Source organism: Protopterus annectens, chromosome 2.part0 (genome assembly GCF_019279795.1).
Source record: "Protopterus annectens isolate FY-2018-M chromosome 2.part0, PAN1.0, whole genome shotgun sequence".
Classification (NCBI taxonomy): domain Eukaryota; kingdom Metazoa; phylum Chordata; order Ceratodontiformes; family Protopteridae; genus Protopterus; species Protopterus annectens.
In genome coordinates this window covers 1,319,388,427-1,319,406,631 of record NC_056728.1, presented here as the reverse complement: position 1 = coordinate 1,319,406,631, position 18,205 = coordinate 1,319,388,427, and the positions used below count along the sequence as shown (strand labels likewise).

The 18,205-nt window shown below is 45.1% G+C and overlaps 1 protein-coding gene across 2 annotated transcripts in view; it reads right to left on the bottom strand.

Annotated features, from left to right (window-relative positions):
* Positions 1–18,205, bottom strand: part of TMEM33 (transmembrane protein 33) — a 943,213-nt gene that overhangs the window by 244,731 nt on the left and 680,277 nt on the right. For both annotated transcript variants that reach the window (XM_044061509.1, XM_044061510.1), the window contains exon 6: positions 1,728–1,811. In XM_044061509.1, the coding sequence (XP_043917444.1) occupies positions 1,728–1,811 (84 nt within the window). The remainder of the gene's footprint in view (positions 1–1,727; positions 1,812–18,205) is intronic.

Sequence of the window (18,205 nt, the reverse complement as noted above, 5' to 3'; positions counted from 1 at the left end):
TATTCTTAACCAAATCAGACAAACGGTACTTACAGGTGGAAGCAAAAATTTTTTGAGGAAAAATCTGTACTAAGGCTGTCCAGAAGAACAAGGCTTAAATGAAAACACCATCTAAAGGAGTATCTGTTCACTTTAGCTTTCAAAAAGCACCAAAGTAGGCAAGTAAACTACTTTCTTTTGCACCAGGCTACCTTCTAATGACTATAGTTCTTAATTGCAATCCTACATATTGGAAGATGCCCGAATGCCGAAGAATTCAGCAGTGGACCAAAATCTGCTTACTGCTGATATTTCAATATATGTACACAAATCCTGCAAATATTATACTTTAGTGTTCCACTATGATCACGAGCAAACTCGGACAAGTGTACAGTCAACACAAAATTTTATGATGGGCAGAGACTTGATTTAGCCTGACAAAAGGCAGATCAAGTCAGTAATTACCACTCAATACAAAGGACATAGTTTGACAATAGATTTTTCAGGGCTTCACTTCCCACATTAGCAGAACAACAGTGAATTTTCACCTAAAAGAAAAGACTGGTACAGCATTATCTGAGGTCAGTGTGTTAGTGGCTCAACAAATGCCTTTGATGCCAAATATCATAAGACATGATTCTTTTCCTCATGTTCTTTGATACATTTTCTACTACTAACATCGCAGTGTGTGTGTATGGTGATGGGGCTGCACTTCCAAGGGTGTCATCTTTTGGATAACATGTGAAATCAAGATCCCATCAACTTGAACTGGTGGCAGCTTAGATGGACATAAAAGATCTCACAACATTTACTGAAAAAACTAAGGGGAATTTCCCCAGTGACTTAGCCAAATTTACCCAACTCAGTATGCATTTCGTAGAATACCATCTGGCACTCCTCATGAAAACAAACCACCAACATAAAGGCACTAACCTAGACAACAAAACATACATTAAAAAAAATTAAAACAAAAAGAAAAAAAATTCAATGGACCACAGATGTTTTCTATGTCCATCCTCTCACTGACCATAAAGTGTATAAAACCTGAAGGTATCCTCACTCCTCCAGATGTACTCTGTCCATGGACATTAGAAGATGGAAGTGATAGCCAAGGAACAGCAGCCATTATCCAGTGAGGTTAGAAGAGATTATCTGTATACTCCTAATAACTTCTCACTCCCCAATGGCTAGACAAAGTGTTGCAATACCCAGTATACAAAGCCAGTATGGGCACAAACTTTTGTATATTCACAATGCTCAGATGATGTACTGTGCATTCCTTTGGTAGAACTAGTGCTCCTGGACATCCCTGTTGCAGCAGCTGCACTTATAGGCCTTCAGCAACCCACAACCCCAGTGACTGGAAAGCTTGATTCAACCTTCCAAGGCTAGGTCCTCCAGTGCCCTAACTACTACTGTACCCAGTCCATCTGAGGTTTGTGTACTTTGCAGACTTCAGAAAGTGCAAAGTATTAAGGTTAATACACTTCTGACAGAGTATAATCACCCCTCCCTCCACCTAAAAAATAACTGTACACAACTGCCTTACAGTTAAAAAGACATATAACCCAAGTTATCTTGCATATGGCCTCAATGGCTTGGCTAAAAAACTGGCAAAATAAATGTAAACATTTTCAGAGTTTCTACTACTTAATGTCATTCCTTCCTTGAATGCAAAATACAGTCAGGCATTTCAAGTGCTTATTTACAAGACTGCATTAGACATTTCTAAACACAGACATACTTACCGGCAGTATGGATTTCTCCGAGAAGAATAACGAAGAGTCAAGAATCTGTAGTAAATGAAAGGCTGCAGCAAGCTGCCTTGTCCACTGTAAAGAAAAATATATATTTATATATACTAGAGTTTTCTTTTAACAAAACAGTTCAGAAAAAAAGAAGTTATGTCCTTACCATAACGTTCCATGTTGAGTGTTCATCTCGCCTTTGTTCTTACACACGGGTTCGGAGCCGATCCTCGGCTCCGAGTTGGCCAAATTGCAAAGCTCTGAATCTCAGAGAAGCTCGAGACCAGCCCGTATCCCATAATCCTCCCTGCCATTACTCAGATCTAGTTTGCAAACAAACCAGACCAAAGGAGCCAACACCTGCGGTGCTAGAAGTAAACACTCTCTTTAGCCATTCAGAGACACTCTCTCACCATAGCAATAACTAATGGTCTAAGCATATATCCCATGACACATGGGACCATATACCCCGGAAGGGGTCAAGACACGTCGATCAGACTCTAATCCTACCAGTTCTTCCAAACATGTGGGGGGGAAGGGAGGGAATGTAAGAACAAAGGCGAGATGACCACTCTACATGGAACGTTATGGTAAGGACATAACTTCTTTATGTAAGAGTGTTCAATCTCGCCGTTTGTTCTTACACACGGGTAGCGTCCCTAGCTCTGTAACCCCGAGTGACTCATGGAAGAACGTTCCTAAGCACAGTGGAACCAAATGATGTCCTATCCTTGGAGACCTTGTCCACTCTATAATGAGTGATGAAAGTATGTGGTTTAGACCACGTGGCTGCTGCACAAATAGTGTCCAAAGGCAAACGAGCCGCATGAGCTAAGGAAGTGGAAACGGATCTGGTAGAATGGACCTTAGGTTTGGTGGGCAAGGATTGCTTTGATTTAGAGTATACAAATGTTATACAGTCAGCAAGCCATTTAGATAGTGTACGTTTAGTAATTGCCATGCCCTTTTTATTGTCTGCAAATGCGACGAAGAGCTGATCCGTTTTCCTGTAAGCTTTGGTCCTATCTAAATAAAATCTTAATTGCCTGTGAACATCCAACTTGTGCAACATATACTCCAGTTTGTTAGTATGGTTTTTGAAAAAGGTAGGGAGTTCTATAGACTGGTTAATATTCGTAACCGAGCATACTTTTGGAAGGAAAGATGGATTTGTACGCAAAGAGACCCTGTCTGGATGGAATATCAAGTAAGGTGGTCTGACCGATAATGCCTGCAGCTCTGAGACTCTACGAGCTGAGGTCACGGCGACGAGAAACAGCGTCTTCCACGATAAGAACTTTAAGAGACATGACGAAGCAGGTTCAAAAGGTGGAAACATGAGTTGCGACAGCAGCAAATTCAGGCTTCATGGAAAGAAAGGTTTTCTGACAGGCGGTCTAAGATGGAAGGTTCCTTTCATAAAGGCCTTACAAAGTCTGTGAGACATAATGGGAGAACCTTCCTCACCAATATGGAAGTTTGATATGGCCACCAACTGTACCCTTAGCGTGGAAGTAGAAGCTCCTTCGTGAAAAAGGATGGATAAGAATTCTAAAATTTTATGTAGAGGAGCTACCAAGGGGTCTAAGTTTTGACTAGATGCCCAATATACAAAGCGTTTCCACTTACTCGTATAGAGCTTAGTAGTGGAAGCTTTATGAGAAGCAACCAGGATGTGTTGAACTGCCGGAGGGAGTAGATGAGACCTGGCTAGGCAGGGAAGCGGAGCAGCCAAGCTGCTAGTTTGAGGGACTGTAGAGACGGGTGAGGAACTCCCGACGAATGCGTCAGCAGATCTGGTACTGGGTCCAGAATCCATGGTTCCTCTATTTGATGAGCTCGAAGAAAGGGGAACCATATTTGACGAGGCTAGAATGGGGCTATGAGTATGATAGTCCTTTCCAGGTTCCTGGCTTTCTGTAGAAATCTGGGAATCAATGGAGTCGGTGGGAATGCATATAGGAGACCCGGGGGCCAATCGTGTATCAGTGCGTCCCTGGGGACATCCCCCGGAGGGGGTAGAAGGGCAAAGTAGCTTCTGCATTTTGCATTCAACGGGGAAGCAAACAGATCGCAGCAAGGCTGGCCCCATTTGCGGAAGATCTTTTCCGCCGTCTGTGAATTGAGGGACCACTCGTGAGGTAACAGGATGGCTCTGCTCAACCTGTCCGCAATGACGTTGGATGATCCCGGGATGTGCGTTGCTATCAGAAAGCGACCCGTGGACTCTGCCCATTGCCAAATTCTCATGGCCTCTTTGCACAACGGGTAAGACCTGGTTCCCCTTTGTTTGTTTATGTACCAGACTTCAGACATGTTGTCTGTCTGAACTGCTACTGTTCCTAGAGGTAAGAGGGCTTGGAAGTGTTGCAATGCCAGGAACACCGCCCTCAACTCCAGAACGTTTAAATGTAGAGTGTACTCCGTGCTGGACCATTCTCCTTGGACTGTTCTTCCCTGAAAAAGGCCCCCCCACCCTATCAGGGAAGCGTCCGTGGTTATTGTGGCTGTTGGACTGGGTAGAACGAACGGACGACCCACAGTGAGGTTCTGATCACGCACCCACCATGAGAGGTCCCGTCTGCAAGATTCTGTTATCCTGATCTCGTGCACTAGGGGTAGGTGTTGGAACAACCACTGCGCGAAGAGCAGCCATTGTAGAATCCTCATGTGTAACCTTCCCATAGGGACTGCAATTAGTGCGGCTGCCATCAGTCCCAACACTTTTAACACCAGTTTGGCTGGGGCTTTCTTGCTGACCAGAAGAAGGACCTGCTGCTTGAGTGTTGAAGCTCTTATTGGGGGGGAGTTTCAGTAGTGTCGATCGTGTATTTAGGTCTGCTCCGATGAAGGAAATACACTGTGAGGGCGATAAACAAGACTTTTCGAAGTTTATGGATATCCCTAAGTGATAACAAAGGCCGATTGTGTAGTCTCTGGCTTGCAATAGGCGACGCTCGGTGGTGGCGGTGAGGAGCCAGTCGTCCAGATAGGGAAACACCTGGAATCCTTTTCGTCTCAAGTGAGCCGCAACTACTGCCATGCATTTGGTGAACACCCTGGGGGCTGAGGTGAGTCCAAAGGGCAGAGCTCGAAACTGAATGTGACTGGCTCCCAGCCGGAAGCGCAGGTGATCTCTGGACGGTCTGGCCATTTTGATGTGGTAGTACACGTCTTTGAGATCTATAGAGCACATCCAATCGTCCTTCTGTAAGAATGGAAGGATCGATTGAAGCGTGACCATACGGAACTTTTCCTTCTTCACGAAGTTGTTGAGATGGCTGAGATCTAAGATCGGTCTCCAGTTCCCTGTCTTTTTTGGAACTAAAAAGAACCTTGAGTAAGTTCCGAATTCTCTTTGGTCCGCCGGGACTGGTTGGATGACTCTGTTTTCGAGCAGCTTTGAAATTTCTACAGCTGCTAGCTTTCACAGACGGGGTGGCACGTCTGGAAACTTTCTTTGTAGAGGTGGTGTTGAAATGAAGGGGATTTTGTACCCTCTGGTTATAATGCTTTTTACCCAAGAATCTGAAGTAATGTTTAGCCAGGCCAGTGGGTATAAAGCTAAGCGACCCCCGACTGCCTCCAGAGCAGGACAGCCGAGCCTCCCTTCAGGAGTGATGGAAAGGCTTCTCAGGGATGGAATCCCTGTCGCCTTGGTTATGCGGACCCCCTCTGCCGCCGGGGTGGCGTCTTCCATTTCTACCCCCTCCTCTGCCTCTGGAGGGAGTATCACTCTGTGTGGTCTGGAAAGATCCCTGATTCTTACGGAACCACATTTTTCTGCCTCATTGCCCTTTGGGGTACGGTCTAGTAGGAGTGGAAAAACGGACCCCGACAGCAGACAGGGTCTTTCCCTCTTGTTCGCACCGAGTGAGAGTCTCCTTAACCTTGGGCCCGAAAAGTGTGGCACCATCAAAAGGGGCATTGGCAAAGGAAGACTTGAAGGCTTCCGCAAAGGAGCACAGCCGCATCCATGATTGTCTTCGAAGAGCAATCGCTGAAGCTGCAGCTCTACTCGATCCCTCGGCTGCATACGAGATGAGCCTTATGGATGAGTTTACTATGGAGGTGAGGGTGTTAAGTTGTGCTGTTACCTTTTCTGAAACAGCAGCATCTGTGTTACCCTGGAGGGTATCTGTCAGCTCCTTGATGAGATCCCTCTGCAAACGTGTGAAATGGGTCAGGTAGTTTAGCGAACGCATGGAAAAAGTCGCTGAACTAAAAATGCGCTTCCCATATCTGTCCATAGTCCTAGAATCCTTATTAGGAGGATGAACAGATGAGGAAGACTCAGACATCTCCTTTTTCGTGGCTGCCGCCACCACCATAGCATCGACAGGGACTCCCTTGGTGAGATAAGATTTATCTTGGGGGGCAGTGATGAACTTGTTTGGTTTCCTAGGGACTGTTTATACTGTGTCAGGTGTCTGCCACGCCCTTCGAGCAATCAAATCCATTAATTCATCGAAGGGCGGAGTCACCCAGGAGGTAGAAGGTTGAGCCCCAAAAGCCTTCAGCAGCACCGACTCGTCCTCAGTGGGGGATAGGGACTGCAAATCACCCCTCTGTTTCAAGATCTCCAGGATGTCTGCAAATGACACATCCTCCGAGGGTGATTTGGGGGACCCCTCTGTCTCATCCAAGTCGGTGTCAGACGTTAGAGATTCCTGTGGGGAATCTATGTGCCTCCTCTTGCACAACCGTTTCCTTGGGACCTCATCAGAGGGGGCTTCTGGTGAGGCCTCCAAGGAACAGGGGGAACCCTCTGGGGGTGGCTGAGGCAATTGGGCTCGACGCTTGGGATGGATCGTGGGAGCAGAAACAGAAAGTGGCCCTTTTGGGGAAGGAGAAGATTCCCCTGATGATGTGGTTGTCTGTGCAGACAATACCTTCCTCATAAGGTCAAAGGCCCCCGAACCCCTGGCTGAGGGCTCCCCCGGTTCCGAAGAACACGGAAGCATCCCAGAACCAGGTGCCGTGGGCTCCGACCCCGAGGACGGAGCCGAGCCAGTCTGTGCAGAGGCCCCGAGAGGGAGAGTCGGTACCGACAGGTCGGTACGACTCTCGGTCCCGGAACTGAGCAAAGACCATCGGCTCCGCGACTCCCCTAACGGTTCCGAAGGAGTCGAAGTCAATGGTGTCGATCGTGCAATGGACGGTTTCGGCACCGAGGGCTCCACTATCATCAGGTCATCTTCTCCCGGCTCCGAGATGTGGACGGGTCTCGAAGGAGGACCCGTTGGAGATATGGGGAGGGCTTCTAGTTTCGACACCAACTGGGAGGAAACTGCAATTAACTTGAAAAGGGCCATGTTTTCCATGAGTTTCTGCACGACACGATCCACATCTGTCTCAGACAAGGGTCTGGAAGAACGGGTCGAAGGAGCCGAAGATGGCACCGACCGAAGAATGGACGGTGGTGGCAGTTCCGACACCGGTTCCAAGATCTGGGGCTCAGGAAAAGATAAATGTTCTACGCTCGTCCCCGAGATCTGTGGAACCGGCGAACGAACCTGAGAAGATGAACTCGGAGCCGATGACATGGGCTCTGACATCTTCGACCCCTTTGAGGATTTAGAAGCCTGATCCGACTTGTCCAAAACCTCTTGAAAGGCAGGCTTCAGTAAACCTCGGTCTATGAGCTTCCTGCGTCTATCTGTCATGACCCTCCCGCTAAAGGAATGGCAAATAGAGCAATCCTCTTGGAGATGGAGAGGGCCAAGACATTTTCTGCCCACACTGACATCTTTTAAAGCCAGATTTAGCTTTTTCTGTTCCTTGGAGGCCTCACCAGAAGCCCCCTCTGATGAGGTCCCAATAATAACAATAACTATGAGTATAGAAACAAATACTAATCCTATAAGAATATATATATGTGGAAAGGGTTATATAAGGAAGACACTCACAAAAAAACCACACCCAAAGAAAAGGGGTTAGGGCACAAAAGGTGCCTGAAGAAAAAAAGGGTGTATATATATATATATATATATATATATATATATATATATATATATATATATATATATATATAAACACACACACAGCACTTCTATAATAATCTAATAATTATAAGGTAATATCAGAAAAAAAATCAGTATGTTATCTGAAAAAAGTTAGTAAAACTCAATTCTCTATCTGGTCCGAGCTCTCCTCGATCCGATCTGTTGCAGCGGCAAACTAGATCTGAGTAATGGCAGGGAGGATTATGGGATATGGGCTGGTCTCGAGCTTCTCTGAGATTCAGAGCTTTGCAATTCGGCCGACTCGGAGCCGAGGATCGGCTCCGAACCCGTGTGTAAGAACAAACGGCGAGAGTGAACACTCTTACATAAGAAGTTATGTCTTACCATAATGTTCCATCTGTGTTGTTGATCTTCATCCACTCATTACTGATGGGTTTTCGAGCCAGCCAATATCAAGCTTGTGTCAAACAAAAACTCTCGAGTCAAGGTCCTACCCAGAATGCTCTGCTCCCTGTTACCTCAGATCGAGTTTGCAAGTTGATAGATAAAAGTAGAGGCTACCTCTGGTCATAACAGACCTACAAGAAAGGAGTACATGAGATCAATCAAGAACATCCGGAAGGGGGACGGAGGGTGGGACATAATGAATGAAGGGAGATCAACAACACAGATGGAACATTATGGTAAGACATAACTTCTTTACCTGATGTTGTTAATCTTCGTTCATTCCTTACTGATGGGACAGAGTCCCCAGCTACCTGGAAGGACATTCCTGAGTACCATGGAGCTAAAGGAAGCGCTACCTCTGGAGGCCAAGTCCAGTTTGTAATGAAGAATAAAAGTATGAGGTTTGGCCCAAGTTGCAGCTGAGAAAATATCACTGAGGGAAGCCTTAGCATGGAAAGCTGCTGAAGTTGCCATAGATGATGTAGAATATGCTTTGACTCTATGAGACAAGGTGAGATTGTTTTTGTTGTAGATAAAGTGATACAATTTCTCAACCATGAAGCTAATGTAACTTTTCATACAGGAAGACCCCGTCTAGGTCCAGAAAAAGCCAGAAACAGTTGGTCCGATTTATGGGTAGATTTTGTTCTGTCCAGATAAAATCGTATTTGACTATGAACATCCAAGGAGTGCAGGCAATACTCTCCCTTGTTAGAATGGTTAGGAAAGAACACTGGGAGATCATTAGACTGGTTGATAGATCACTCTGACACCACTTTTGGTAAAAAGGTAGAATAGGTTCTCAGTGATACCCTATCCTTATGGAAAACAAGATAGGGAGGTTTGATGCATAAGGCCTGAAGTTCTGACAATAGCCTGGCTGATGTGATTGCAATCAGAAACAAAGTTTTCCACAAGAGATATCTTACGTCACAAGAAGGCGCAGGTTCAAAGGGTGGAGCTGTTAAAGCTTGCAGAACCAAAGCCAAATCCCAAGGTTGTACGGGTTCTCTAAAGGAAGGTTTTAGGTGGATAACCCCTTTCAAGAAAGTCTTACAGAGTCTGTGTGACATAAGTGAAGAATCTTGAAAACCAATATGAAAATTTGAGATGGCAGCTAAATGTACATGGATAGTAGAGGCAGACAGCCCAGAGTGGAAAAGATGTGATATGTAATCCAATACCACCGAGACCGGGGCTGACAAGGGGTCTAATTGCTTATCTGCTGCCCATAGAGAGAACCTTTTCCATTTGTTAAGACAGATTAGTCTGGTGGACAATTTATGAGATGCAATAAGAATATTGCGAACAGGAGACAAAAGGTTTTCATGCCTGGCAATCACAGGAAATGGAGAAACCAAGCTGTCAGTTTCAGGGTTGTTAGATTGGGGTGAATCAGACCCTGTGGATGGGAGGTCAACACTGGGGATGGATTGAGGATCCATGGTTGATCTAGCAGGTGAGGCCAGAGGAAGGGAAACCAGACTTGTCCAGGCCAATATGGAGCAATGAGGATCACTTTGCTCTTCAACTGTCGTGCTTTCTTTAGAAATTGAGAGATGAGGGGGAGAGGAGGATAGGCATAAAGAAGACTCTGGGGGCCAAGCGTGGACTAGAGCATCCCTTGGTGACTGTCCCTGAGGGAGGATCAGGGCAAAGACATTGCTGCACTTGTAGTTGGTTGGGGAGGCAAATAGGTCACAGCAAGGCTGGCCCCAGCTGTTGAAGATTTTTGCCACTATCAGAGGATTGAGGGACCATTCATGAGGCTGTAGAATGCACCTGCTCAATTTGTCCGCTATTATTTTGGAGCTCCCGGGAATGTGCGTTGCAATCAGAAAGTGGTTGTGAGCTACCACCCATTGCCATATTCTCAAGGCCTCTCGACATAACGGATAAGATTTGGTGCCCCCTTGTTTGTTGATGTACCACACCACTGACATGTTGTCAGCTTGGATTGGAATAGTCCCTAACGGAAGGATGGAGTGAAATGCTTGCAACACTAGAAGCACCGCCCCACCCCAGTTCCAGGACATAGATATGCAAAAGGGCCTCTGACTCCGACTAGGTGCCTTGGACCGAGTTTCCCTGACATAGCCACCACCCCCACCCCATCAGGGAGGTGTCCATGGTCACCGTGGCTATCGGTTGATGGGGGTTGAAAGGGCGAGACCCTTGTTGGGGATTTCAAGACGTCCACCAGAGTAAATCTTGCTTGCATCTCTGAGTTACATTTATGTGAAAAGACAAGGGATGTTGAAGAGGGTACCATTGAGTGAGAAGTAGCCATTGAAGAAGTCTCATGTGGAATCTGGCTAGAGGCACAATGGTAATCGAAGCTGCCATTGACCTCAATAGCTGAAGTACAAATTGAGCTGGGGATTTGTGGTGACAGAGTAGCGGTTGAACTTGTTGTCTTATTCTCTGAAGTCTGTGTTCTGGAAGGGATGCTGTGCAATTTTTTGTGTCCAACAGTACTCCTATAAATTCCAAAGACTGAGTTGGGGTTGTGTTGGATTTCTCCCAGTTTACAGTGATTCGCAGGTTTTGAGACATTAAGAGAGTATATTGCAGGGCTTCTTCCAGTAGACGCTTGGTGGGGGCGGTAAAGAGCTGGACGAGCTCATCAGCAGGTGGGGTGACCCAGAAGGTAGGGGGCTGGGCACGAAAAGCCTGCAGGAATACGGATTCTCATAGGAAGGATTAGAGGGCTTCCAGTCACCCCTCTAAGGATCTCGAGGATGTCACCAAAGGACACCTCATCAGAGGGCGAGAGTGTGGGGACCCTTTCCCATCATCAAAATCCGTATCTTCAGTCAATGACTCCTCAGTGGAGTCCATGTGTTTCCTCTTACAAGATGCTTTGTGGGGTGTTTCTTCAGTGGGAGGTTCTGGGGAAGACTGCAAAGAAGGGGTCTCCTGAGGAGGAGAGACCTGAGGCTCTTATGCCCGGTGTCCAGGAATTGAAGCTTGTGTCCGTTGCGGCACAGAGGGGGGAAGAGTACGCCGACAAATGAGCTTTGCCAGTGGAGGCAAGTGCCCTCTCCATGGCCTGGAAGGCTGGCCCGCCCAAGCAGGGATGGGAACCTCGGAACCGGGGTCACACCCCGTCCCGATGAGCCCACCCCCAGACTAGGAGTCTCAAGAGGACTGTGAACCATAAAAGAGAGAGAGCAATCCTGGAAGGTGCCATAGAAAAAAATCAGCGTGGAGCCAGGAATGCCCTCCCCAACAGCACAGCCACTGGCCTGAGAAGAGCCCGATGTCCAGTGCACCAAAGGCCACAAGGACGACTCTGGTTCCAAAGTGAGACCCACTATTGGAGTCGGAGGGAGGGAAGCTGCTGTCTGAGTAATAGGCTTTGAAATTTGAGTGGAAGCCGAAGGAGGAGTATACATTGGGGTTTGAGGCAAAATATGCTCACATGAATGAGGGAAAGTGGACTTCGATGGTTGAGAGAGACCTCTGGTCACAAGCAACTGGTCAACAAGCCGCAACACATCCTGCTCAGACTCTTGGTTGACCTCATGCAGAAGGCTGATGGCGATTCTGGCCTTTCCAGGAAAGGACTATACTAACTGCTTGCAAAAGGATCCTGTGAAGGGGAATATTTGGTGCTTGCTAATGCAATAGGTGCAGAGCTCAGAGCCAAGGAAGTCTGCACCGAAGAAGACAGTGTGGAAAAGATCTGTGCCGACGCTGTCAACGCCGTAGTAGTTGAAGGTGTCTGCACCATAAAGGCAAAGGTCTGCCCCGAAGGATATGGTGCTGTAGTGGAAAGTGTCTGCACCGGCAATAAGGACGGTGCTGAGAAGGACTGCACCGAAGTACATGTACGTGCCGAAAAAGTCTGCGCCGTGGAGTACAGAAGAGTCATACTTGGAGCCGAAGGAGACTGTACCAACGGTGCCGAAGGAGACTGAACCTGTATCGACTTTGCCATTAGGGGTTGCGACAGAACTGTTGGAACTCCGGTGCTGATATCGATAAAGGAGACATGGCTGTAGTTAGGATCATTTGGGGCGGTGCCGAGCCTGGAGCCAACAGGGTCACAGGTGGCAGCGCCAGAGTAGTAATCAATTTCACCTTATGAGTCGACTCTCTACGATCTCCAGAGGGAGAAGAAGGGAGTGACTTTGATGTAGAAGAGGAAGAACCCCTCTTGCGGGGGTTAACAGGAGGGAGTGAGCCCTCCAACCCAGAAATAGCCGAAATAGCCTCAGAGAAAGGAGACTTGAGGAGACCTTTTAAAATTAACTTATTCTTCCTCTCGTTGAGAGTCCTGGTAGAGAAATGTTTACAAATCCCACACGGAGGATCTACAGTCAAGTGAGAGACATTAAGACAGTAGACACATAAGTCATGGCCATTGGAAAGCGGTATCTTACGGCCGTAATCCTTGCACTGCTTGAAACCAACAGAACTTTTCTTATCTGACAAAGCTATTGTGGAGAAGCACAGTAGCAAAAGGAAGAATAACGGCTACCCAAGAAAAAGGGTAAAAGAGAAAAGGAAGGATTACCAACGATGGTAATGGAGAATTACCACAAGGTAAGAAAAGAGGGTAATAAAGGGAAAAGACTACAGGGAGAGAATCTTAAGTGTGCGACAGGGTAGAAAGATATTAGAATAAACTTTTGAGAAAAAAAACTGAGTAATAACGGTTTACTATCAAAACTGCGAACGGCACTACGTCGACTGTCATGTACTCGAACATGGAAGTTCGAAATCGGTAATGTCGAAGACAAAATAATCAATCTAGGAATGGTTTTAACATGGGTCGGGGTAGGGGAGATGTTTGTAGTTCGGAATACTACTGAACACCTACCTCGGCCCATGTTAAAACCATTCCTAGATTGATTATTTTGTCTTCGACATTACCGATTTCGGACTTCCATGTTCGAGTATATGACAGTCGACGTAGTGCCGTTCGCAATTTTGATAGTAAACCGTAATAACAATATATAAATTGTCAAAAATTTAGACAGCTGAGAGAGTGGCTTGACACGGCTGTTCAGCAACGTGGCAAACGAGATCTGAGGTAACGGAGCAGAGCATTCTCGGTAGGACCTTGGCTTGAGAGTTTTTGGCTGACACGAGCTTGATGTTGGCCGGCTCGGTTCCGAGGATGGAACCGATAGCCCATCAGTAAGGAATGAACAAAGATTAACAATATCAGATCAAATTTTAAGCAATATATGTCAGCAGGCCAGATTCTGCTGTTTAAGTAGAGCATTTCTGATCAATCTGTTAAATTTGTTCCTCTATTTCTCTTGTGGTCACATCAGTGCTTGGACAATGTGGGATTTCTTCATTCCTAACAGCATAATGCCCCGCTAGTGAAGTAATGTGCCATGCAAAGCTCAATTACAGCCAGGTGATGAGCAAATGTAATGCCCCAAACCCTGATTAACTGTATGCAGAAATGTGAACATGTGATAGCACTAAAGTTTTTGGGTGTTTGCATACCATACACACAATAAATATGACATGCATATTCTACCAATCTAGGCAGATTAGACTCAAACTGGTTTAATTCCTTAAACTATCCAGTGGTTGACAGAACAGTGGAATTGGACAGTCACACATGTAATTATATGTAATGTAAGTAGTAGAATTACTAGTAACAGACACTGAGAGGTTTACACACAGTAACAGAAAGACAGTGCTGCTTAGGTGACCCTGACAAATGTCTGACAGATGGACTCCACCTTGGCTGCACAAGCATTCACCACAGTTAGACAGCTCTTTGAACATCCCATCCTCCCTCCACCATAATAAACTGAGATAATTAACATACACAAGTCAAGACAAGATAATGGGTTCAATTTAAGTTCTAGATGCAAGCAGGAATGCAAACTATTTAGCTTTTCCTCCCAGCCTCATACATGCTGTTTGTCACTTTGCCTTCTCCAGATAGACGGGTCCATTTGTTCCATCACATTGGATATTCTTGTAACATCTAGCTCCTAGCCGAAAGTCAGAGCCATTCTGGACTCCTTGGCGATCTTTAAAGTGGAGATGAGCATAATGAAGGGCTACACAGCACATCTAGTTGTTTGTTTTTAGGTGGCGCAAGATCGCTGACACCATGACCATACTAAAGAGGGACTTTGTCATACCTTAATTTAGGCTGCTGAGATCTAAATTGGCCACATGTCCTTGCCTTTTTGGCACAAGAAAGAATCTCAAATAGATGCATAACCCATTCTTGTCTGGTGAGACCTACTTCGCATTTTTCTGAATAAGGATGGACACCTCCTGAAGAACCACATGCAGCCAGCAATGGGATATTCAGTAAATGTGACCCTTGTTTTGGTGGTTTAAGGGAAAATGGTATTGTACAGCCACTGGATATCATTTTTCACAACTAAATGCCCTGTGTGATGGCCATCCTTGCAGCAGGGTAGGGAGATAACCCCCCCAACTGCCTAAAGAGATGGACAGTTGGGCAATCCTTCAGGGATGTTGGTGTTTTTCCTTGCACCGCTGGTTCTGTGGATCCCAACGACCACAGGGTCAGTGTTCATTAAAACGGCCTCCTCTGTTATGGCCACCCCAATCTGAGGAGGAATCAAAGGGCTGACACTAGGATTTTCTAAATAAAGGGGATTTGGAACCCTTTTGAGTCCTACTGAGAGATCTCTGTGGGTACTAAAATTGGAGTCCCTTGGCAAACAGAACATTCCCATTCTGTTTGCACCTTATTAGCTTTTCTTTTACCACAGGACCAAACACTGCACAGCCATAAAAAGGAGCAGTGGTAAAGGACGCCATTGATGTTCTACTGGGTGTAGAGTGAAACACAGACATGGAGACAGTTGTTATATTAATCACAGCATCCATGGTTGTCTGCACCTGCTTAGCAGACTCTAATGTGACAGGCAGTATCAAAAATATCCATCATTTGTTTGGTTAGTTCTTTGGAAGTTGATTCATGTGTATTAAGTTGTTTAATGTTCCTGAGGAGTAGGTGTGCTTTCCCATTCTGTCGATTGTTGTGGATTTTTGTTCATGGAATGGACAGAAGTAGACTCACTGAGCTCTTTTTTGGTAGTTGCTGCAAGAATCATCAAATCCACCAGAGGTCCTTTTGATCAATTTTCTGTTGTCTTTAGGAAGATGTAGGCCCTTATCCAGCTTGAACTGCCTCAGCTGTGTTGGGCTCCTGCCATGCCTTCCTGGTAACCAGCTCTATAAGATGATCTACTGGAGAGTCCACCCAAGAGGTAGAAGGTGTAGAGCTGTAAGTTCAAAGAGCACTTCTTCATTTTGACAGAGCAGTTTTGATGGCCACGATCCTCCTGCCTCATCAAGTCTAGGTGTCTGCCAAATGTGATGTCACCTGGACGGTATTGTGGAAAGCCCTCCCTCTCATCCAAGTCCATGTCTAGCATTAGACACTGAAAGGAATCAAAATATCTTCTTTTGCACAGTCTTTTCCTGGAGATCTCCAGCTGTAACTGCTTGTCGTCTCCAGAAGAGTCAGCATATGCTTTTGCTGCAGCTCCTCAAAGCTTACATCTCTGCTCTGTGCCTGAGAACCATGACACATGGACAGAAAAGCTGACAGAATGGTAAAATGAGGTGGAGCTCATACCAATGGAAGTCATGTCACTAGCCTATGCTATCATCCCCTCTATTACGTCAAAGGTGGATATGGAATCCTGTTGGCATTGAAAAATTGCTCCTCGCAGTAGTGTCTTCTCCCAACAAGGCAGAAGTGAGCTGTGATGACAAAGGGAACCTTGACACCAAAGATATGAAAGGCTTTGAGGTAGAGACCAGAATCAATGGCTTGGATTCTGAGGACTCTGATAGCAAAAATGGTAAGAAAAAAAATCTTGATATTGAGCACTCTGACACCATCGGTACTCGACAGATCTTAGATCAATGTCGAGTGTGTGTCAGATGCATTATGTCCACACTGAGGTAGGAACGCCTGACAAAGTGAACTGAATGGACAGTTGGCTCTGCAGCTAACAGTGGGGAAGCAGGCCAACTCAATTTATAACAGAGACAGAGGAGGGATAGGATGATAACCAGTTCTATTTGATATTCAAAAACACCCTCATCTTTGAGTCCCAATCACCATCAGTTGTGCTTTGAGCAGAATGTACAGATCTTAAGAAGATGGTAAGTCTAGAAAACAGTGTGTGATAACTCTCTTTCTGAAAAATGGCTGCTTGATAGTTTGGAAGGATTTTACCTCTAATCACAATGGTTTCAAGGATACGAGACTTGCATGTCGATGCCATACTGGGAGAAGATACTCTTCATGGTATACTGGGGGAATAATGATCCTACCTCATTAGCTTTGTGTTTTTCAGGTTCCTTTTCTCTCTCTCTTTTTCCTCTTCTCTGCCTTATCCATTAGTCTGCTGGAAATAAACCTTTAATGATTACCTTATTCTTTCTATCAGCTAAGGACCTAGGTCCAAATTCTTTAATCAATATTTAAGTGTTCTAATTCCAAACAGACCACATCAGTCATGACAGTCTTGGACAGGAATTTTAGGCCTACTTTTGTTACACTTTTTAAATGTCTTGCGCATCTCCACAGGCAGGCTAAGATAGGAAACTTAAGAAAGAAATTTAGTAGTAGTTTTAAAAAAGAAAATACCATTTTTTTTATTTTTTAAATGTCTGTAAATGCTAGGACAACTGTCTAGGCATTATAAAGATGAGGGAAGAAAATCTGAGAAAAAAATTATAACAAAAAGGTGATGTTACATGTATACTTACATCTATAGCTAAAAAAAAAGAAGACGTGCAGAAGAACGATTAATAAAATTGTGGAGCACTTAGCTGTTGGTATAAGGCTGACAGTTCACAATGGAGGCAAATCTGATTCGAAGGGGGATTCAAATTACGAGAAGGTTTCTGAAGGAGCATGGGGCACTGATGCACTAGCTAATGGCCAGACTGGATCCAACAAGTGTCTCAATACCCAATGGCCAGATCAGATGGACTGATTAAATAGGATCTCCCAGGCTTCTTACAGGAATGGCCATTTAGCATGTGATTTTCTGGCAGCTGTATGCTCCTCTGTCACTATCTTAAATCACATTAATTTTCTTTTTTGGGGGGGGGACTTGGTTAAAATGAACAATTAAGGACAGGGTTGGCATAATGTTATGGTCTTTACCTTATACATACAAGGAAAAAAGGTTTAAATCATGTTATGCCCCAGTGGCCTAATGGATAAGGTACTGGCCTCTTAAGCCAAGGATTGTGGGTTTGAGTCTCATCTAGGGTGATATAATCTTGAGGGCTGTTATAACAGTTAAGGCATTTGCATCACAGACACAAGGTACTGAGTCTGTTTTCTCCTTTGGGAAGGAAAGTGGCTAGGCTTACAATGGCTCGCAGGAGCAGCCAGCCTAGTAATTAACTATGAACCTATAATTACAGTAATTCTCCTGACTCTGACAAGGGTTCAAAGCAGGTCATATAGGCCTCAGTGACACAGGATGCAGAAGAAAACATTTACAGTGTGGAAGGAATATGGGAAAGCCATGAAGAAAGAATACTGTATGGGCTCAAGGATGTTTGGGCAAACCACTGCTATTTCAAGAAGCTAAATATTTTATTTATTGTGGAACACATTATGCTAGAGCACAAATTAATGCAGAATATAACAGCACAATACATACCACCTAAAATAAATCAAATGCATTTTTTTTATTTACCCTTACTGATCATGTTACACCCCACAAGGCTAGTGGCCTCTCTTCAGGGGAGGCTGTACAGTCTCTGAAATTACTAATTTAACTATTCAATAAGCAATAAAACAATACTGTGCAAAAGCAGGTACTCAAGAACAATTTAACCATTATAAAGCAGTACTGTACAAATGCAATCATTTAAAAATGTTCAGCTTTAAATAATGCAAAATTAGTATGTCTAACAAATCTGTGCTACCTAAGCAGCTGTATTATGGGAATTTTTCCAACGTTCTGATATTTTGACCAGCGTAGAAAATTATTTTTGACAGTGTAGCAAGGATTACTTTATGATAAGCACTATAAATAGAAACAACTGCTGCAGAAGCTTCTTTGAACT